Consider the following 24240-nt stretch of genomic DNA (forward strand, 5'->3'; position numbering starts at 1 on the left):
TGCCCCCTAATCGCCGCCTTTGACCAATCCAATGTTCTGTCATCGAAAATCGAACCCAGGACCACATAAACCTGACCAGAGCAGAGGTCCTTTGAAAAAAAAAATTCTAACCAATCTTTGTTTAGATCCAGTATTGTTAAAACTTAATTAGTTGGCTATTCTTTTTAAGAAGGGACTGGCCAGTCAGCACATATTCCAATATAAATAATTTCTAACTGTGCTACTGTCAGGAAGCAATATATTGTGACAGAATGCATAAAATTCGCTATACAAAAATAATCAAGGAAACAAAACTCACTTTGACATAGACAAAATGTCTTGTGACAGGTTTACTCTCACTGTCACAGCATGTATGTGCAAAGTTTGTTTGGATCATAAACAAAAGACAAATAAGCAGTAGAAAGACAGAAAGAAGTTGGCCTTGTGTTTGGGTCTCCGTCTGCATCTTTCCTTTCCGTGGTTGGATGGACTGTGAAGGGTCTCCTGCAGTCGCACAGGGCTTTGCATGTGTTGAGGTTGGAGGGGGAGGGGGGACGTGATAAAATAAAAAGAAAGAAAATAAGAAGATATGTAATGTTGTAGCTTTAGCTTCTGACGTTGCACACGCTGCGTTGTGTGATAACTGGCGGTGGTCCAGAGTTCAGTCAGTCATCGGTCGTGTCTTTAGAGAGTGAGTCACAGAGAGAGAACGAGCATTGGTTGCGAGGAGAAAGCAGACCAGATTCCATCTTTACGTTGTGGGAGAGTGATACGGAAGAACAAACGAGAACAAATTTGAATAAGTGAACCATGGATGACGAAAAAATTCGACAGGTAAAATTGCTTCTTCATATATTACTTTGTCATATATTTTTTTTTTAACATACACAAATTTGATTTAATCTTATAGTGCAATTACGAGCTTAACTGGCCTTTCTTATAAGCAGTTAAAACTGTCAAAAGGGCATGAGCGGGCATTCGTCGGCTGATAATTGGTCATATCATCATTACAAAAGGTTAGGCATTTGCTAGTGTTATCAGAACCAGAAAGATAACTGACCTGTTCTATTTAATAACGAGTGTCATCCGTAAGTTTTGACCTTCGGAAAAAAATGGTTTTGGTTATGTGCAGACTATGTATCATTGATATTTTTAGAATAATAATGCTCTGGTTTATTGATTACCACTTACTTTCTAGTTTACATGGTGCTAGGTTCGGTTTGATTCCAAAATTTTTGATGCATGATGAAGTACTCGGGGAGCTACTTGAATTAAGATGTAGCGAGTTCCGGTCTGAAAAGCCAGAAATAATAGCAATGGCAGTCACCCAGCTAAAATATATCTTTGAATTCCTCTTGCCGGCTTCACGTTTTTGTCTATTTATCTTCTTTACTTGCGGTTCAAATTTGGATACATTACATTCATCAGTGCAAATTTCTTCCCATACTTTTCTTCCTTTAGTTTTCCAAAGTTTCCTCAATAACTCATGCTTTTTAGTTGTGGTTGCTCCCACAACTGGTTATTTCCTGTGTTTACTTTCTCTAAAGTCATACACTTTTCTTCGAAATTTTAAACGAATATTATTTTCACTATCTCATCTTTAAACTTGCTAGATTTAACTTTTGTATTCTACTTTCCTTCCTGGTTATATTTTTCAGTGGATTTGCATTTCAATAACCACAAGATTATGGTCCTTCAACTTCTGCGGATTTTTTTTCTTTTTTAACTATTGGCCTTCATCGTATTTTTTTTATCATGCTAGTAGATCACTTGCTACAAATTGAGAAGTTTCCATACAAGAAAGTCATTAATAAACCTCTTTGCTTTGCCATATATATACAGGGTGTTTCACAACAACACCGACAATGTTTGGGAGGTGATTCCTGACACCAAGGTAAGACGAAAAGTATAGACCAACGTGGGTGCACAAATGCTTAATTTTGGAGTTATAGGCTGTCGAAAATATGAAAAAATAAACTTTAAAGGTCTAAAGATCCATAGCTCCAATACTATCGGACCTACCGTAGTCGGGTCAAAACTTTAATCTCCGCAACAATTTTTATAGAGGTAATTGGTGAGTACTTCAAATTATATGCCCGTAGCCAAACTACTTCTATAAAAATTGTTGCGTGAGTACCTTAGGATTTAGAAGCATGGATTTTTGGATAGCGCACATATTAGTTCCTAAGTGAAGCCTTGATCCGATTATGGTATGTCCCATAGTTTTGGAGCTATGGACCTTTAAAGTTAATTTCTACATGTTTCCGGCAGCCTCTAACTCCGAAAGGAAGCATTTGTGCACCCAGGTTGATCTATACTTTTTGTCTTATCTTGGTGTCAGGAATTACCTCCCAAACGTTGTCGGTGTTGTTTTGAAACACCCTATATATATATATATATATATATATATATATATATATATATATATATATATATATATATATATATATATATATATATATATATATATATATATATATATATATATGCGCTAATGCTGTCCGTTAGCTGTAGTCTTTCTCTTTTTCACTTCCATCATATCACGGCATTCAGAAGACAATTCCTTCTCTGAAGATAAGTTTAATATAAGTATACACAATGCAACACTACTAGTACTCGTAGTTATTATTTCTTTCAGTTCTATATAAGTACTTTCAGTTTTTATCTATTTCCTCTGCTAGACTTTTTTTGGGGGGAGGAACACCTCCTCCACGCCAGAGACGCCAGTGATTCAATTTATTCTAACCTAGTAATGTCATAATCTGTAACACAGGGGTAAAAGTGAGGGGGAACGCGAAAAGACGTCGTTTCCCATCGTCCGTCGCTGTGCCTCGAAGAACCGCTATGTGAGATTTTGTCGAAAATGGGTTATGTCGTGCAAATAGACCAGAAAGCTGTCAGTCAGCGTCCCTTATAATGTTATAAGTTAATATTCAATTGTTTCGCCACAACAATGAAAAATTATAGATTGAAATTAAAGGCTTCTGGTTCTCATCATGTATGCATTGATTAATGTATACAAATCCTCTATGTGTTTATAAAGGCGCAAAAGGTGCTACGTAAACACAAAATTAGTAATATAATACTGTTGAAGCAAGCTACAACAATGTACGCAGAACTAATTTTATTATATTTTTTAAGTGTTTCTGGATATATTTGGCAAAAGTTTAAAAGTTCGGAATGTTTTTTTGCTTCTCCTGAAAAGTTGTGGTTCTTAACACATAGCGGTTCTTCGAGGCGCAGCAACATGTCCCTGCTCTTCCTTAAAAAAAAAAAAAAAAAAAAAGGCAAAGACAGGCATCGGGGATGACGTGACGTCATGCTTCCCCTACCTTTTCAGATACATTTTACCCTTACTTTAACATGCATGTTAAAAAGCATCGATATGTTGACTTTGGTGCAAGATCACTGGCAGCAAAACTAGCTCTGGTTCCTCTTACATCTGATTTTAATCACAAATGACTGAGGAATCTCAGAATATATATATTAAAATGGTCGATCGAATATTTAATTTTAGAAAGTTATCGTGGAATATACCGGTACTTCTTAATTGGAGGAAGGTAAATTTACCCCTTTATTCCCCACTGATTTTAACCGTTCTACGCCCGCTAGGGATTTGAACGAAATCGTAAGACAGGAGCACAGGGGTATAACATCCGAGGACCACTTGTAGTCCGCGGACTCTGTTTGAGAATCTCTGGAAGCAAAACTTAATCCTAATATTGTTTCAAGGTTGGTCTTGAACGTTGAGTTAGTGGAACCATTTCTAAAGAAATGTTAATAAAGAATTCTAATAGCATAATAAAAGTTGTCATTCACATTCCGATATGTATTATTCATGAGCCTTCGCAACTTGATACAACGAACGTATTGGAAGGAAGACGAACAAAAGAAAGTTAGACAAATAAGGAGACAAAAGTGGTCGTCATTAATTGTGCTGTGCGACTATTTAACAATGAAACGTTATTATTGTTCACATACCAACCACTTTTAATAACAAGAGTTTATTGATGGGCATTTGTTAACTCCTGTTTCGCAAACACTCGATAACAAATCCAAAGTCCTCTCACACGAACACAAGCAACACTCATTGGCATTTCTTGTCAGATCGAAGGACAACTTCATTTCGTTTTTCTTTTCTCTTTCTTTTATATGGGAGAGAAAATATGTAACTTTTTTGATTTTAACAGGTGCAACAGTGGCCACCTTCCGTCATGTGTTTTTTCCTTTTCTTTTGTTTGGAAATCAATGTGGGCCTAATAATTACGTCTGTTGAATTTTAATTAAGATTTTGATCATGCTCAGTAATAATAAGAATAATAAGTTTCAAGGTTATAAGAACTAATCGTGTTCCTTAAAACATTCAGCAGAGATCGTATTTCGGGCAAATGTTTAAAACGTTAACTACTATCTTACAGTGGCGTAGCGTCCATCAAAACTGGGAAGCATCCCTTTCCCTGAGTAAAGAGAATAATGTATTAAAATTCTGCAATATTATTAGTTTTTAACAAAAAAAAAAAAAGTAAACAGATGAGACACATTCAGTGGTCAGAGACTTCTAGGAAGAGGCCTGGTCATTTTTTCATGGTAAAAGTAAACCAAAAGTAGAACTTTCAAGTTATGCTCAATTAAAATATTTTACAAAGATGAGGCATACATGAATTGATAGATCACATTGGGCTGAACAGCATGATCGATAAAATTCGAGCAAAACGAATTTTTATATGGCCCTAAAAGGTATGTTGTTCTCTGCCAATAATAACTTGCATTTTTTCTAAGATTCTTTATTTATTTATCTACTGCATATGCATGTAAATAATACGCTGCTAGCTAGCAGTAGAGGTCTGCATGGGCTCGGGCCGAGGCCGCGGGCTGGACTCAGGCGTACAAAGAATATATCACTTCGGGCCCGAGCCGGGCTCGGGCTGTAAACTTTTAAATATACAACCATATTTCCCGGGCCTTTTCGGGCCTACCCCATCAGGATCCTGCAGTTTACAGTCGAACAATTTGTCCATGACGACCAGATGCCGCAGTCGGATTGCCGGCGCTGGACACCGGCGTCTTTCCGTGCGATGCCGAGCAGTCGGCAAACAGCCGGAAATGAGCGTCCGTCGAAAAGAGGCCGGCATAAGGAGTCGGCAGAGGGTAGGAAAGAGGCATTTTCGACTGTTTTGCCGACTCTGACGGTTGGCAAAGAGTCGGCAAAGGGTATTTTAGTTTACGATTTTCGACCGTTTGCCGCTTCGGCAAAAGGTCGGCAACTTTGAACAAGTAGATTGTCGTGCCGCCGCGGACGGGTGCCGGCTGCCTCCGGCGGCCTGCCACCGTCGACGGCGGCAATCCCTCTTTTCGACCGCGACTTCCTGATGGGGTAACTTTGTAAATATACTGTGAAACGATATGTATTGGACCGTTCTTTCTGAAGAACCTTTAAATCACAACTGCAAAATTAAACCTCTAATTGCTGTAAATAAAAATACAATTTTGCGTAAATTATTAAGTTTTTGTAATTCGGGCTTATTTCGGGCTCATTTGATTATTACACGAGTTCGGGCGTTGTTCGGGTCTAAATGCTCAAACATATTTCAGACTCGGGTCGGCCCTCATATTATAAAATCACGGGCCGGGCCGGGCCCGGGCTAAAAATTCAGGCCCATGCAGACCTATAGCTAGCAGATTACATCTATTGCAGAAAGGAAGATTGTTTTATGTATCTCATGTTACTCTAATAGCTCTAGTTGAATACCCAATCAGCAATAGAAATCATATATCCTCGACTCAGTCAGTACAAGATTATCGAAACATCGTTATTTATACTTTTTTTTTTTTACACAATTAACAACTAGCGACGCGTTATTTCAATACCAGGCCGAAAACTTCTGGAAATACCCTCGTATATGTAAATTCAGAATAGCCATCGTAGTGGATGTAACCTACTTTTTCGGAGAATGTCCGAAGAATTCTGACTTTAGTCATTAGTCATTATATCTAAAAAAATCTTCATATGACTACATCCATGGGGTTTAGGTCAGGTAAGAGTGATGTCCAGGCCAGAGTTTCTCCTCACTCAAACTAACGTTCGGGAAACATAACATTCAATTAAGTGCATAAAAGTGTATAAGTGTTCTAGAAATGAAACAATACTCAATAAATAAATAAAATTGAGCAATAAAACTTTCCATTTTTTATAAATTTGTCTAAACATACGATAAATGCTTCACAATCTTGACAATCTTGGCTGAAATTCTTGTAGTGAGTATACTTTTGAAGTTGTCGCATCAGGATGAAGTTTGCGTCATTATTTAGTGTACCACTTTCGATATGTAGATCCTAGACGTAGATGTAGACGGAACGACAAGAGCCTTGGAATAGGAGCCATTGTGTACCCCATGTGAGCGCATGAACACTAAAAAATCGAAGGCAGATTACTTTTTTTTTTTTGCGTTCTTCTCGCACCATTACCGACTCCTCATCTAAGTGTACTCTAATCAGTATAAGTCTTCTACTCTGGCCTGCAAGGACTCCGGACTTAAAAACTTTATCAAGCACATGTGGAACGTGGTTGAACATGGTCTGACAGCCAGAAGGCACCAACCACCGCTTAACTACAACAAATATCGATATCATATCCTAGATAATTTATAATCTATACGAATGGCTACCTGTCCGCTCAGCAGTCTGTAATATGCCATTACAGTCTAATGATATTATGTTCTTAATAGGAGGGTGCCCGAAATTTTTTGCACCGACTGTACTTGATGTTTAACAAAAAATTTCTGGCTGTTCATATTATTCGTAGTTTTGTTTGTTATTCTATTTCAAATTAACATGGAAAACTGTAAAAAATTAATTAGGAATTATAGTTTTGGGAATCAATACCTTTATTTATATTTTAAATTAGTTATAAGTCTTGCATATGTATATGTAAATGGATTATTACAATTCTTACGGTGTCAGTGCTATCCGAAAATATAGATCCACTATTGGACGGAACTTTCCAGATCAAATAACCAATCTAAAATTCGACAGAATTTTCAGGACCACCCTTCACCTCTCTTTTAGATACCTAGGTCCTTCTAAAATCTAGTTTGATCCAGATTTTACCAAATTTTATTCGTTTCAAAGCCCCACCGCCAAAATGCTTAGTTTTGATTGGATGATAAACCCACGCTATGATATTAGGGCGCAATTATTCCATTCCACGCCGGAAAGTGCTACCGAAGACACTGGTTTTTGTTCGTCTAACTTAAAAGTCGAAAGGAGTGAGAGAAACTACAAATAAAGGTAATATTGTGATGTTATTAATATCTAAATTCTCTGGAAGTCTCGAGGAGCCATGAACTGTTAAATTTCGTAGTAAAAACTGAACTGTAGAGCAGAAATAGGAAGTCAACTCGGTAACGCCATGTTTTGCTGATATAATTAGTGGTGGACAGGTTCTGTGAAGTGCATCAGTTTGCTAGTTGTTCTTAGAAAGAAAAAATCTATAAACGGTTTCGGAAGAGTAGTGTTTCTCCCTTAAAATATTCTCATCCTGAAAATTACTCCTTTTAGAGTTACGTTAGGCCTGCCCCACTGCCGTTTGTGTTCGTGTATGTAGTAAATGTGATTTCTTTTGTACTTATTTAGTAATAACATGGCGGTATTTAATTTCTTTGTAGTTAGGATAGTGATCATAATGCACGTGTAAATTTATAGTAAGGCTCCTATCTGACTCCCAAATTGGGAGTACGGCTTCCAGCGGGATGAGTTGAACATTTAGTTTGTTTCCGGGTTCCTGCCCCTTCAGGGCAGGGGTCCTATTGTTAGCTAATACTCCGATATGTCCCCTCAGGGCATTGATTAAACAGGTTAAGTAAAGAATGTGATTTGGTAAATATAAGGGTCAGTTGGCCCTGTTCATTTCTTTCCTTTCGTTACTTTTCATAGAGCCGATTTAAAATGGTAAAATATGAATGTTTTCTGTGTATATTTATTAGTATAACATGTATTAATGATAGTGATAATTGGTGTGTATTGGCATGATGTGTCTTGTAGTTTGAGTAGTATGTGTATATTTGTAATGTAGTATCAGTGGTAGTGGTAGTTAAGTGATGAAAGAGTGTGTGAGATAATTAAATATGGACAGTGTAGTATTTACTATGCGATAAATTTTTATTACTCCGTCATTAAGTGAACTCATACACAATATTTAATAGTGAACTTAGTATAGTACAATAATTCCGTGTACAAGGTCACATTCAGTTGTTCAAGGGTTGATTATATCGTCGCTAGCCCTAGTGTCAAAAGTCAGTACTAACCGCCATTCTTCCGTCGAGGTGCTTAGTGATTTAGTTTCCATGAAATTGACCTTTCTTTCCGAAATAAAACCTAGAAGGTATAATTCACAGCCCATATGAATGTACAGTTAGGTCAAGTGCCCCAAAATTAATATATTCTGAAAATTTCAACACTCTGCCTAGTCTAGAAATCGAAATATTTAAATAAATAAACTATCCGTAATTTCTTAACAGAAGTCGGGCGATATGATGCTAGTTCTTCGCTTTGGAATTATATTAGATGTTCATTTTTCTTCGTGGCTGCAGAAGTTCATTGTTACTGTAGAATTTTATAAACATTAAATATTATCGCGGATAATTCTATTTTCAGTGAACATACGTAGGATTTTTTTTTCCTTTCTTCTTAATAAAGCTACCGAGTATTACATAGTACTGTGTGTGGGATGAAAGAGTCTTGGGTTCGAGTGAGGTTGTCGTGCGGTGATCGGAATGGGAAATGTTTGTAGTGACTATAGATTTTAAAGTGTTATGATGAAATGTGTAAATAGGCTGGGCGTAGATAGAGGAAACAGGGTGTTTGTAAAATATAGCGTCGTAGTAAATGAAAAGAATGATTATATGAATATTATATGAATATAAAGTGTATAAATATTGTAGTAAATGAATATAGAATATAGGACACCCATATAGTTAAATATATATAGTAGCCCAGTGAATACTTCGCCGTGTGTTGATATATATATATTGAATAGATACGTGTAGCTACAAACATCTCAGGTTCTGACCCCTGCACCATAATATCACGCGGGCCGGAGGGCGATATATAGTCGGACTACGGTAATACTTTGTAGTTTTGTGTTATAATAATAATCAACCATAGTAATACCATCTGATAGAATGGGTAGCATCATATAATCGCTGACTAGACATGTTGAATAATAAATTATGAAAAGACAGTAGTAGTTATACAACAGGGCTGTAGTGAATCATATCTTCTGGTCGGTTTTAAAATAGAATATCCTGCTCCGTGAGATTTTTTTTTCCTTCACGTTACCTACTCAGGCTAGCTTACAATGTTCATGGAGGCGACAGCTCTGATAGGGTTACAGAATCAAAACAATTAATTATTGAAATTTATTTTCGCGTACCCGGATGTCGACCCCTAGTCCCCTTAAGGATTTTCATTTCTTTTCTTAGTTTAATTAGACGAGGGAAATTAATGACATCCCAGACTGTGGCGTGTCTGCGCAGGGTAGCTATCGGTGAGGTTTGGCCATAGAAATCACCGATCCAAAATTCAGTTTATTTAATTTTTTTTTTATTTTGGCAAATCACTAATTAGGGATATCTTAACTATTATTCTAATTTCATTACTATCCTGGAATCTTCTAGTTTCCAAGAGGTCGGATGATTTTTTTTTCCCTTTTGAAATCCTAAATTAACGCCGTCTCTAACCTTCCGGAGGATTTCGGGGTCTGCAAGGGTGTTGACCGGATACGGTGAGTGGTGGGATTTCCCTAAAGCCTTTGTCTTTCCGAAAATCCCATTGTGGACACAGACTTGTCTCATCTTCGCAGACAGTTTTATCGGCTATTTATTTGGTAAGCCGAACCCCTTTTGGCATGTTAAGAATATTTTGGCTATGGATTTTGTTGAGAGCGAAATTCGACTTCTATCTTTGTAGCGTTAGTTATTTCTCACTTAAGTCTTTGGCGCCCCTATTCTTCGTCTTCCTTCTTCTCTATCTCTCTCTCTCTGTCTTCATTTCTTCAAGTTTTTTTTTTTAATTTTTTCAACCTCCCCCCCCCCAAGATTTTGAACTTGTTGCTTACGATTTATTTAACGTACAACTCTGATCTGAAATTACCAGCTGAGACGTTGCAAGACACGATTCATGAATGGAGTAGATAATGATTGGGTCCTCCATCACATTTTGACCTATCGCCGAAATGAACAAAGACTTCGTAGTTGACGACACTTAAATTACGTTCTTTCACCGTCGTCCCTTTTAAGTATTTTTTTAATCCATTGGTCACTTTCCTTTCTGTTTTGGTTTTCGATTACTTTGTAGTTAACCTGGGCCCAGAAATTGTACTTTGGTTTATCTAGTTATATCTTTAGAAATGCTCTGTGTTACGTGCCTGCCTTCCAAAGTTTTTTTTTCCATGATTTAAGCACGAACTGATTATATAAAAGTGAAAAATTTATAGATGCGCGGTATCAAGTAAAAATCAATTTTCTTTTTCATATGTAATGTCGGAAGTCATTTGTTTTGGGACAATGTTTGCAACCTAGTAAAATTTTATTGTTGGGGGTGATTAATGTAAATGTGTGCGCATTTATTGAATATAAATATATATATATATAGAGAAATGAATACGTCGAAATGTATATGTAATTAGTATGTGAATATGATTTTAAAGTAAAAGTATGATATTAAATGTATTATGAATATATGTAAGAGCGCTCGTGTCTGTCCCCCTAAACGTGTATTGGTTGCTATAGTTTGCCAGTGAGTTTTCCGACGAATGTAAGAATGTAGATTTTGTTAAGAATACCGCCGTGCACTCAAGTAATTTTCCTTTTCTGTTGAATAAATGTAAATGATACCTTATGTAATTATGTAATGGCATGTATTGGAAAGTAACGGCAGGTCTAAACGTAACTCACTTCATAACGCATATTATCCTTGAACTACCAACCCAAAAACCATTGTGGAAAGTGTACCTTGAATCCTTCTCACCTTCATATGTATCCTGTGACTTGACCAGTTTTTTTTTATCCTCAATTTAAACCTTCATACTCCGTACACCTGCGGGAGATCGTTTTTAAAATCCGAATCATATACAAATATATACGAAAGTGATCCTAAGGAAAGGTTTCATGACGTGTCCCAGTGTGGAACAAATAACTTGAATTTATTCGATTAACAAATTTGTGAATGGACTATCTAAGAGGAGAAACATCCTCTGCCGAAAGTGATTGTTCTTGAAATCCCAAGATGGGTATAAACGTAGCAGTGTGCGATTGCAGATATAAACTGTTAAAAGTTATAAACCAAGTATAGACGACGAATGGTTTTGTAAACCAATAGATATATATATACATATAGAGATATATATAAACACGAACGAAGTTAAATGGAGCGAAATGTTCTGGACACTACGAGTAGTGCGTGATTTGTGATTTGAACGCTCAAAATCATTAATATCTTATTACCCAATGTGAGGTAGAGACTCATATAAGTTCTAATCCACCAAAAGGTTTTTTTTTCTTTCCTCTTTGTCCAATTTTTTTTTAAAGTGAAATAAGTGTATTATTTGCGTATGTCGCAAATCATAATTTGGCTTTAGCATGCCTAAGATATGATACATGTAATTATTATTTTTTCTTTCTTTTTCATTTGTCAATATGATTGAATATATAAAAATTTACTAAAATATAACTCTTTGTATTCTATTGATATATAACCAAGAACTTGTGCTTTTAATATTTTCTTCATAATTATTTGTTTGTCTTTTCTTTTCACTATGGATGTAATAAATTATTTGTATCTTTGTAGTTAGTTGGTTTCCTTTAACCATATATACACTGTCCTGAGTGAGTGAGCGTGTGAATGCATGATAGATTTAATATAAGTAATTTTAGTGATATCATTTGTTGTATTAACATCTGTAATATATGTGACAGGTTTTAATATATGTGTTAAGGTAAATAACCTAGGTCATGAAGGACCGCTACTAATGGTTTAAATCGGCTCTAGGAGTGAAACAAAAATAGCAGGATGAGCCTAAATACGACATCTTTCTTCCAGGAAGTTGAGACTTTTATTGATACGATACATAAATTTATATTGAGTTGATAAGTTTGATTTTTTTTTTCTTGGCTTATTCATATGTGTGGTCGATTCTAGAGAACAGAGTCCAGATGCTGGATGGTAATCAATTACCGGTTGGAATAACAGTACAAAGAATTAAATTTCACTTTTCTCATTCCCAGGTCTAGGTCTGGGCAACCCCATGATCGTGGTGCCTGGAGTTAGGTCTGGGTGGTATGAGGGAACATGTGTCTATTTCGAAGCATTCCAAAATTGATTAGTCGTTAATATTTAGAATGATTCATCTTTCAACGACTTTCCCGACCTTTTACTATATTTCCGGAATTATCCAGTAATCTGTTTCTCATTAAAATACCCTATTTCTTTTCTTTCTTCTTTTCCTACCTCCTTCTTTTACCCTTCTACTTTCTTTTCTTTCTTTCCTATTTCTGAATGAAAGAAAACGGAGTCATGACAGAGTAGTCGCTATTTGCACGGTCAATAAGTTGTTTCGATGAGTTTTCTTCGGGAATCCGATATGGAGTAATTAACGATAACAAGAAAGTTTATTGAAATTTACTGTATTGGAAAATAATCATGACTTCAATTAGTAGATGATGTTTCGTAAATCGTCCTCGTTAAAGAGAATTCATTTGTAGCGACTTCTCTCCTCTACATTAGCGCTTTTTTTTTCGTTTACGTTTTCTTTCAATATTGGCTAACCGTGACATTATCTGTTGCCCTGGAAACGGCGGTTTCTATGGCAACGGACTAACGTTTTCTTTCAAGTCTGTGTAGTCCCTTGGGGCTGTTACAATTACTATTAAATGTTTTTAGATATTCTGTATAATATGTTCCAAATATCCAACATACATCATATTTGGACCATTACTATCTATCATCACCTTCCTGCCAAATTCGGCCCAGATACTTGAATTCATGAGGATGTTCTTAAATACGTTTCAATCGATGTGCATTCGAGTTTTGTTCAGACCAGTCATTTTGTATACCTATTCATGGCCAAGTGGCTAACAAGCGTGTGGTCCTGCGATTCCCGGTGGAAGGTGCTTACCTCGAATTCAAAACCCATTAGCTGTTTGGATTCCAATCCTAGCAGTTGGCCCTGTCCCGTGTAGAGTATCTGGGCTGAAAATGGATGCTTTTTAATCCGTGTGAGACCTATAATTTTGTTTACTCTTTGTGTGAGCTCTTTTACGCTATATGTAATCACTGTTGTCCACTTACGGATCCATAGAGAGGGAGGTTGGGCAACCGACCCCCACCTAGAGGCTTCCTGTGTATAGGCCTATACAGGGTGTCTCAAAAGTCCCATGACATAGGATAACTCTATTATTATCGGACTTACAATTAAATGTAAGAGGGGAAACTGTCTCCAAATATCATGTTTTCAATCTAAAGTGAAGGATTTTTTTTTTTTTTAATCGGATGAGCCGTTTGGGCTGTACACTCTTATGCGCCCAATGTTAAATGAAATGAAACGCTATTTACCTGGATGCACAACATGAGTGAATGAGGTTTCTGTATGTTATGCTAACGTGTCGATGGCCAGCCCCCATTTGAAACATGACCCCTATTCACTATACTCTTACAAAATTAGTCCACTTCCCGTCCCCTCCTTCCCTTCCCCAGCCCCAGGTAAATGGCAACGTTGCATTTTCATTTAACATTGAGCGCATAAAGAGTGTGCAGCCCAAACGACTCGTCCGATTTAAAAAAAAAAAATCCTTCACTTTAGATTCAAAACATTACATTTGGAGACTGTTTTCCCTCTTACATTTTATTATAATTCTGATAATAACAGAGTTACCCTATGTCAGGGGACTTTTGAGATAACCTGTATATAAAACATTGCACTTCTTTATTTTGACTTGATGTAAAACTGTATTTGAAGCCTAAATTAATTGTAGAGGAGCGATCCGATCCCTCCTAACGATCCTTCTGGATCTGCTAGTGCCGTCATAATCTCTTTTGGCAACAGACTCACTCAATTTTAGGAAAATGAATTTGTGTAAAGTTTAATTTTAAAAAAATGTTAACCAAGTTTTCCATATAAAGCATATTTCAAACACATTTACAAAGGCTTCCTTCAGAAAACACCTACACTTGTAAAAAGAAACAATGTTTCATTTTAAACTTACTTCCTCAATTCCGTATGATCTATTTTTTAAACAAAAGAATTAAAACAATTTCTGAATCAGCGTGGGTAATTAATTACCATTAGCTATTTTTGTCGTCAATTTCTCCGAAAAATGCACAGGATGCAAAAAGGAAAATTATATTAAGCAAACTGGTTGTGACGTCTACGGAATTAACACGCCCCCTTTGGAACCTACTCATAAGATTGTTTATCTCCTTCGATTTCGTAGCAGTACCAAATATACATATAATGCTAGAAATTATTTTAGGTTTGCCGAGTCATTCATTTCCGAATAAACAAGATTCTACGTACGTACGTACATACACACATACACACAGTATATCTTAGTAAGTCAAGTTTTAAGGGAAATATTTTTTTTTCTTTCTATTTTTCAAATACTATCTTCACAGTAGTCACAACATCTAGCGTGGGTACTTGTATATGTATATGTTTGCAATGCCATACATACATATGTACTGACTGAATGACGTTTGTGCTTTCTTCTTCTTCACATGACAGCTAAGCAACAGATGTTGGCACACTGTATTCCACCTGCCAGATGGTCTTCTTAATCAGCTCATCTGTTTCTTTCTCTTAATCTGTACACACTTAGCCCAAATGAATCCTGTTGAGTCCATCTTGCTATATTTACCAGATGTTGAGCGAAGAGATAAATCTGATAAACATTCAAATGACCTAAGCTGTTTTAAAAAAATCAACAATGTGAACTTCAATATTGGATTTGTATACACTAAGACAAAGATTTCCGTGTCCAGGCTCGAAAATTTCCACAGTAGTGATGCAATATTGAATGCTTTAAAATAAATGAATAATAATAAAATTTTTAGTTTTACGAAAATGAAATTAAAATTTTAGTTCAACATTCCTCGATTATGCTCTTTAGGCTAAAGAATTAATGAAATTGAGTGATTGTGCAAGTTATATCTCGTACTCTCCCACTGGGAATCAAACCTGAGACTAGGTACACCAAATGCACTCGCACTAGCCACTGGACTAGTGGGAAGGGCTAGTTTTACATCCCGCGCATTATGCTCTGTAGGCTAAAACGGACGGATGATTAATGACAGTGAATGGTTATGAAATAAATGGGGGAACAAGAATGTGGGAGGAGACGGGAAAACACACAGATAGCTATGATGTTGTCCACCACATACTCTCGTGGTCGGGAATCGAACCAGGAACCCCTTGCACAAGAGGTGAGCGCTCTACCACTGAACCACTACGTCCCCAAACGAGTAACAGTGAGTGTCTCGTTATTCATATGCTATATATATATATATATATATATATATATATATATATATATATATATATATATATATATATATATACTGCTGACAGGGATGTACTCAGAGGGTAGTTCATAGGGTTCCAGAGGCCCGAAATTTTAACTTTTCTCTAAATTTAGTGTATTTTTAGGGGTGATTTTACATATTTTAATATAATTTCTCCTTATATTGAACTAGCAGCGTTCACCCCGCTTCGCTGCGGTCACCCTGGAACGCAATAAACTTTGTTACTTAGATAATTTTTACTTTTTCGCTTTCAAGTGATATGATAAAAACCATAGAAGATTGGAGTAAATGTTAACATTATATCGCCTGTCATTTATGTTAACCCGCCGAGTGACACGGTCATGTGGGTTGCATATAAATACGGTTAGATTTAGCTATGATGAGCTAACAAAGGATTTGTACGTTATGGACACTTGAATGGTCAATTATCTCAAGACACTGGTAATTGAAAATTAAAGTGATATGATAAAAACCATCTAGGGTCCAAATCTTAATAACCCCCCAAAAATGAAAGAAATTGGTTCAGCCGTATTAACGTGATGAGCTAACAAAGGATTTGTACGTTCTCTTTTATATATATAGATTAGGATCCCTTCGAAATAAATTCCCCCGTATGTCACTGACCGCCGCATATATATAGTGTCCAACCGTGATAACGGAGAAATCAAAAGAGAGAGAAAAGCGAAACTTTGCACGAAGCAATTATAGGGAGGGGGGGCATTTTTGCACGTATTAAACAGAAACAGTAAACTGATGGATTCGACATCATCAAATTAATGTAAAAACCGCGATTAGAAATTTATCCAGGTGTGAGCGTGGGCGCTTTTTATTACTGGCATTCTTTGATGACCTTTGCAGAATTCTACTTCTCTAGGAAACTAGCAAAGACAGTCTGCAGAACCGTACTATTAAGCCACATGAAGGCCTTAATTTAATATTTGTAAAATTTAAGTACTACATTTGTAGCTGGTACAAAAACTTCGTGTACTCAAACACCAATTTATGTTAGATTCAAATTGTTGGTTTTATCTTCCGCAGAACGGATGGCTAAGTTCGATTTGACTTCAACAAGATCACGGTTTTTCTATGTCATCGTAAGTAAGTAATGCACTTGTGAAAAGTTTTAACCGCCATTTATTATTGATTAGAGAAGTAAAGTACATGACAGAGAAACAACACAGGTAGGAAGCGTGACCAATCAATGATAGGAGAAATGCTTATAATATTCAATGGAGACACGTAGCAGCTGTGTGGAGATGTTAAATTACCCTAAGCTTTCGTGAAACAAAGACAAGTACAATCAATACATTTTAACAATGCATGCTGTCCAAGAGATATTTTTGTTTCAACATACTTTGATTTCTTCCACAGACAACAACAGGTGATTTTATTTTTCGTATTTTCTTTGATGAAATAAATCCATATTTTAATATTTTAGCTGTCATATGGTAGCTATACAACCTGCAATTTCTGACTCATGTACGTATATAGAGCGTAAAGTTTCATTAGATTATTTTCCTTTTTAAAATGCAAAAGTGTACAGGTATAAACACTTTAAATAATGATAATAAATACGATAATAATGATAGTAGCTACAAAACATTTATAGTCACATAATGTTCGGGCCTCTGATGCGAGAGATGCCACTTCACTTCTCGGTATGAGTTGAGGTGTCGCGGTGGCTCAGTGGTAAAGTGTTCACCTCTCGTGCATGGGGTCCTTGGTTCGAACTTTGTAGTGGACCAACACCGTGTGCGTCTCCTTTAGCCTAGCCGGCATAACCGTGGGACGTAAAACTTAATGATTTCATTTCATTTCATTTCGGTATGAATTGATGTGACGCACACCTCTATTCATAAACAAGAGGCATTTAAAATATGGTTGCACTGGACACTAAACACTAAATTCAAACTAAATACAATAATTGATAGTAGTATGTGGAGTAGTTGTTTGTAGGGCCGGCTGTGGGCAGTTTTTCGTCCTATGCAATGGCATAATTTGGCGCTCCCCGCCTTTCTCAAGAAAGAACAAATCTTAAAAGCCACTATTTTAAGTATGGTGCCCCATCACAAACAACAAAGGAGAGGGAAAATCACTCGCACTCAGAAAAGCCTAAACACTACAAACAATCTCTTTGTGTCTGTTTTATTTCTTTAAATAATATTCTATTGTGTTAGTGAAAGATCTTCAGAGGAAAGATATTTTTTTTTATTATGTAGAATACAATATCGGGCTTCAATCTCAGTATATCAATTTGCAATTATAGTGCAGCTCTTTTATCTTTATTTCTTGATTTTCCTTCTATCTCTGTTAAAAAAAATTAAAAATCTTGTTTCTACCTTCAATGATAAGGAACTTGTTTGTGGCGAAGACAAGACTAGTTTGATATCAAGACTGTGATAACTAAATGTAACTAAATGGAACAGGCGTTCACTACTGTTGGAGAGTTGAGTTCTTGTATTTGACAACAATGAAGAAATTCATGCTGGGATTTGTTTGACCATTTGCTCTAGCACTGTCCATGTGACCTTAAAGTAATTCGACCTAAACACGATTTATGACTATAGTATTCAAATAAAAGGTCAGCTTAGTAAATTTAACTACCATCATCACAAAGTCTGTTTCCAACAAGAAATATTTATTTTAAATACTATAGTTATGACAGATTTTGTCGCCCCTCGAAACCTGCCGCCCCTTGATAGAGCCGGCGCTGGTTGTTTGAATAGTTTACACATGTCTATAATCTTTTAAATCCCACCCCACAGAGTTTGCTTGAAATTCTGAGGGAAACTTTCCGTAGGCTGCCTGGCCTTGGGACACTTATTTATCCAAATTATTTTGAAAAATATACTTTTTATAGTAAAGTTGTATCACACTATTTTACAACAGGTAATTTTGTAATAAAACTGGCAATGGGGAAAAAAAGCAATTCCCGTGTTAGCCCAGTCAATAAAGGTTTTTGCAAGGAAAAAATTTGGGTAAAGCTGATTTTCTCCCAAGTGATAGACCACTATGAGGGGAACATTTTCCCAAAAGTCCCCGCCCCTCCCCCTGGAGCTTTCCCCACCACGCCCCCTCAAAGTTCAAAAATGGGCGTTTTAGAAAAAAGGCCATATCTTCAAAACTAATGAACATATTGACATGCTTCTTTTTTTCTCGTAATCTGTGAAATGTGCTCTACAATTTCGTATTCCTTAAAGTTTTTCATAAACCTAATGGTTTCTTGGCAATTTTAACCTAAAGAGTAAAAAATGAAAAAAATCGCTCGCGCCATTTTGTTTTTCCTCTTATATTTCCTTAGTGAGTTGTGATATGGAAAAATGCTTCAAATAAATCTTAAAGAGCATAAAATTATCTTTCCAACGGTGTATATATATTGTGGGGGTTACTCTTAAAATTAGCCATGTAGCGAGGCAAGTTTGAAGACAAGCGGGCTCAAATTTTCGCCTCAAATATCAGTCACTATGTTTCATTTCGAAAGAAAAAAATAACAAAGCTTTTTTTTTCAAATAATAAACCACTGCATTGTTAGAAAAGCATTTTTGTTTAGTCCTGCCTCCCCTGTGAAGCTTTAACCCTTACTCTATCCCCATTACCATTCCAAATTTAAAAATAAGCGTTTCTAACAAAAGGTATTATCTCCATAACTATTCAACACACTGATAATTTTCACATTCTGTTTTATTCTTAAAAAGTGATAAAATTATTTTATTTTCTATTTCTTTTTATAAATCTAATAATTTCTAGATAAACAAATAAACTATAAAAATTTGAAATATTTTGTTTGCTCTTCCTTTCCCTATTTTTTGCCTTGGATCTCCTCAGTCAATTAGCGTATAAAATTATATCTATAACATTTTTTATTATGTTTACATCTTAATTTTGAACATGTCCACTATGCTTACTGCAGTATTTTCAACTTAATCTTCCGTAGCTATACAGCATACTATTTAATTTTCAGATGATGATTCTACAAGTTCTTCCTCGGAATAGAAATGTGAATTTAGGCAAGACAGCCCATACAGTGCTCACACATTGCAGAGCAATCTATTTTAGTTATTTTACATTTACAGTATTGCCTACATCCTTGCTTACACGAACACGATATTATGTACAGAAGCTCGTCTGGTGCAAATGGCTTGGATGTGGGAATAGGTTTCAATGTCTTTTTGGAGCGTCCGTTTTCTTTAATTAATTCTATCCTCCAACCCCATTCTGTGTCAGGAAGTTTATTTCCTAACCATTTATATACTTGCAAAAATACTCTGAGCGAATGTTCATTACACGCTTCAGAAGTTGGAGGTAGTTTGGCCAGGTCAAAGTTAGATCTTAGTGAAAGACAAAAATCTGTGGTATCGGCCTTCATTCAAATTTGAGTATTTTCCCAAATCATACAAAGCCAAAACTAATTTTTCACCTGTAGATAATATTTCTCCTTTAGATTTTGAAATATCCAAAAACACTCTGGCCCAGTTTTGAAATTCCGGTGATTTGAGCATATCTATTAATTTTAATTTGCCCATACCATAAAAACACGATGTCGTGTCATATCATGTAAACGCATGACAGAACAAAAGTAGTTGCCGGCAATCTCCAAACTTTTCAATCAATGTTTCGATCTTGAAGTACCGTGTGTTCGGAGTCACACCACCTTTCTCTTTACAGAAGTAAACAGCAGCACTTTCTTTCTCAGGAGACAAAGCAGTAAGTAAGACTACCAGGTCAGTATCAGATCCTACAACAATAACTTTTGAAGCAGTTTTCAACTGTTGAATGGCCGTCATTACAATGTCAACATCTGCATCTTCCTCTGCTGTAATTACAGTTAATCCCCGTTTCATGAGTTCAGACCCCAGACCCAACGATAATCTCTTCTTATTGTTTCTATTACCTAAGAACTCGCCTTTTCCCGTGGCACAGATTGTGTTTTGACAAAAAATTATGTCTTGTGAAGATTTTTTCGCCGCTCTCCTGTTTTGTTCATTTTTCGTGGTAGGCTCACTAGGGTAACCATCAAAAACAACGGTAGATTTTTGACCATATTTATTAAGAACATGTGTACAATAGTTCTCTAAGACAGCTCCAAAGGTACAATTTTTTGGCCATGGCAGATGGTGAAGAAACCCTCCGTCTACAATATATGTTGCATCTAGTTCTTCGATGATTCCTTCTTCAAAAACTTTCATCAAGGATGATTTTGTACCTTTTCGAAAAGAAACTTCGTCGAACAGCTGGTGGGTGTACTGCCAATTCATATTCGAAATAAGTCTTTAATTTGCTGGCGCTATCACAGACACACAATATCCGATTAAAAAGCTGTTGAAAATTGATATTGACCTCTTTTGATCTTACTCTTGCTGACTTCTGTGCTGCCTGTGACTTCACCTTTTCTGTGCAGTTTGAGTTCTTGGAAATTTTTACCTTTAATTTTGTTCATGGTAGACAAACCAACATCGTATGCTTGATCACAGTTTATTGAATCATCACAAACAAACCCAGTGGCCAAAGAGACCAGTTCACCAGACAACTTTGTAAAAGGATTGTGTTCTTGTAACCAAGCTGTAAACTTCTGTAAGTCTGACAAGTCTGTCTTCTTTCTGGATTCTCGTAGTTCAACGTGCTGTTCGCTAAACTGCATTGCTGTTCCGAAAAAATCTTCTACAGCCTCATGGACTTTGAGAAAGAATGGTGTTCCAAGTACCCATTTTGAAAGAGTATTGTCAGTAATGCCACGGCCATGTGTTAGTCCTCCAACAGATTTCATGGGTCGCATCAAATCTTGTTCTATACACATATCACACCAAGCTCCTGACCAGTACTTGCCTTTCCGCCTAATAGTGAAGAATCCTTTCTCCTTAAAAAGAACTAGTTCTTGATTTGTGAGTTTTGATTCAAGTTTGTACACATCTTGTGCATACAAGTGGGCGGATTTAGCATAGGGGAGATGTCCGGCAGCATGAAAATATGGGAGAATTTGAATTGTTGTATTGATATGTAAATCCCAGTTTCCTGATCTTTCTGCAAAGATAAACAGCATTATAAGGTCAATGCACCTAAGGAGATTAACCCACAGCTTAATTGTTCTGCTTAAAGTTCTAATTTCCTGCAAGAAATCTTTAAATTTGCTCAAAGCTTCTTTAACAGCTGGTTCTTCTAGAACATCTTGTTCATTAAAACTCTTTTCAAGATGATCTTTAGAAATATTTTCCAAATATGCAAGAGAGCCATTTATTTCAGGAAAACTGCTCTTCATCACTTTAACAATCGCACAAGCAGTAAGGCTATATGCTCGGACAACTCTTGCGTATGCGTGACCATTCAAATGTGATTCACAGTCAGTTTACCGTAAACTGTAGCCTATAGGTCTTCCAAACCACTCCCCTCCATTATCTTTCCAATAACACCCATAAAAGACATTAATAGATGGAATCCTCCTAGCCTCAGAATAATTTTTGACACTTCACTGTTGGGATTTGCTGACGCTACAATTTCAGCCGCCTTTAAAAACAATGGTTGATCGAACGTAACAATACAGGCACGGCGTTGCTTCTGACATTGTTCTGCAGCATAACTGAGAGCAGAGAAAATTGTTGATGGATTGCTAGGATCCATGTTTATAAAGGGAATTCCTAATATATATGTATCCTCACAATCTTCTCTTCCACTCATTACGGAGGTCATGAATCCATTCCACCCAGGCTGCATATCTGCGCCTGCAATCCACAAAACATTCATTGGAAATATGGGGTGTACCGTTCGACATTCAATTCCTCTGGTAACTTTCAAGTCATTAAAATCTTCCACAAAAATATTGGAGAGCCCACTACGGTGACTTTTTGGCATACGAAAGAATACGAATAGTTTCAGGATTAAATGTTCCCAACGGAGTTCGCTTCACCTCCACTTCTGTTTTAACACATTTACTTAGTGTTATGCATTTTATCCCTCCATGATATTTGAGACGAAAATTTGAGCCCGCTCGTCTTCAAACTTACCTCGCTACATGGCTAATTTTAGGAGTAACCCCCACAATATATACACCGTTGGAAAGATAATTTTATGCTCTTTAAGATTTATTTGAAACATTTTTCCATATCACAACTCACTAAGGAAATATAAGAGGAAAAACAAAATGGTGCGGGCGATTTTTTCATTTTTTACTCTTTAGGTTAAAATTGCCAAGAAACCATTAGGTTTATGAAAAACTTTGAGGAATACGAAATTGTAGAGCAAATTTCACAGATTACGAGAAAAAAAGAAGCATGTCAATATGTTCATTAGTTTTGAAGATATGGCCTTTTTTCTAAAACGCCCATTTTTGAACTTTGAGGGGGCGTGGGGGGAGAAGCTCCAGGGGGAGGGGAGGGGACTTTTGGGAAAATGTTCCTCTCATAGTGGTCTATCACTTGAGATAAAATCAGCTTTACCCAAATTTTTTCCGAACTTTGATGTTTTTTGACCTTCATTGACTGGGCTATGTGTAATTGTTCTACCTTCTACCTGCTTACTAGAAGTTTACATGGTGGAAGCGCCGGGTAACGTCGAGAGTCTTCGCTAATATTATTGTTAACTCCTTTCTTAAATATAAATACTATTAGAGATGCTTTTCATTTGTTAATTATTTCCTCTTTTTTGTCATAAATTAGATTAATCAGTGGATTCGTTTTATTCTGTAAGGTTGTTCTCTTTGTCTTCAGCATTTCTGCTGCAACAAAACCACTTACCAGAGTTCTTAAAAAGTGGGTTTCAATTTCTGGGAAGAACAGTGATGGATGTTGTTGCATTTCTTATTTTCCACTGCGCTTTTCCTTGCTTAGTCGATGTATTTAAAAGCTTATTGATGTATATATATTCAACATATTGCGAAAGTCCAGAATTAGCTATGAAGATTCCTCCATTTCCGTCCAGGGTTGCACTGACTCAATGTTACTGTTGATAATATTCATATATAAAAAAGGTAGAAATATCTCTGTAATCAGGAAGTTAAAATCAAATGGAAATATATCAAAAGGAAGAACAAATACAACGGTAGAGAATAAAAATAGAAAGATAGAGGGAGAGAGAAAAAAGAAATATTAAACGGATGACAGAAAAATGTTAAGGAATTGTATGATAGTACGAATTAGTAGATTCTGATAGTTAAATTTAAAAAAGCTTCTTATCCTGTGTTTATTCTTATCTTCCTTCGGCGGGTTACGTCACTAAATATGTGCACGAAGAGACGAGTACTTCCTGCTTGACAATGCTCGCATTAGTAACTTCTGAATCCAGTCCTTCAACAGGAGTACAAACCTATAAATTAGGGACGGCCAGAACCGGTTCCTGTTGGAACCGGTTTTCGGGTATGAACGGATCCGGTTCTAGAAGAGCCGGTTCCGGAACCGGTTTTTCGGATCTAGGTCTGGAACCGGTTTTTCGGATCCAGTTCTGGAACCGGTTCTTCAGATCCAGGTTTGGAATCGGTTCTTCGGATCCAGGTCTGGAACCGGTTCTTCGGATCCAGGTCTAGAACCGGTTCTTCGGATCCAGGTCTGGAACCGGGTTTTCGGATCCAGGTCTGGAACCGAAACTTTGTGACGATCCCTACGCTAAACCCGAGCCGCTGAAGGGCTGTGAACAGTGTGCTAGATGAAATGGTGGAAGCGACAGGCAGGCGCCCAGGCGGCGGTCGCTTGCCTCATTTGGCTA

At 36.6% G+C, this 24240-nt stretch overlaps 1 protein-coding gene across 2 annotated transcripts in view; it reads left to right on the top strand.

Moving 5' to 3' along the window:
• Window positions 1–507: 507 nt before the first annotated feature.
• Window positions 508–24240, top strand: part of LOC145690199 (phytanoyl-CoA dioxygenase domain-containing protein 1-like) — a 57664-nt gene continuing 33931 nt past the window's right edge. The window contains exon 1 of one of the 2 annotated variants that reach the window (XM_081764853.1): window positions 508–813. In XM_081764853.1, coding sequence (XP_081620979.1) covers window positions 790–813 — 24 coding nt within the window. In that variant the 5' untranslated portion in view covers window positions 508–789. The remainder of the gene's footprint in view (window positions 814–24240) is intronic. The other variant, XM_081764852.1, reaches the window with a different exon arrangement.

The sequence above is a fragment of the Thermobia domestica genome, chromosome 7 (assembly GCF_964235325.1).
Source record: "Thermobia domestica chromosome 7, izTheDome1.hap1.1, whole genome shotgun sequence".
NCBI lineage: Eukaryota > Metazoa > Arthropoda > Insecta > Zygentoma > Lepismatidae > Thermobia > Thermobia domestica.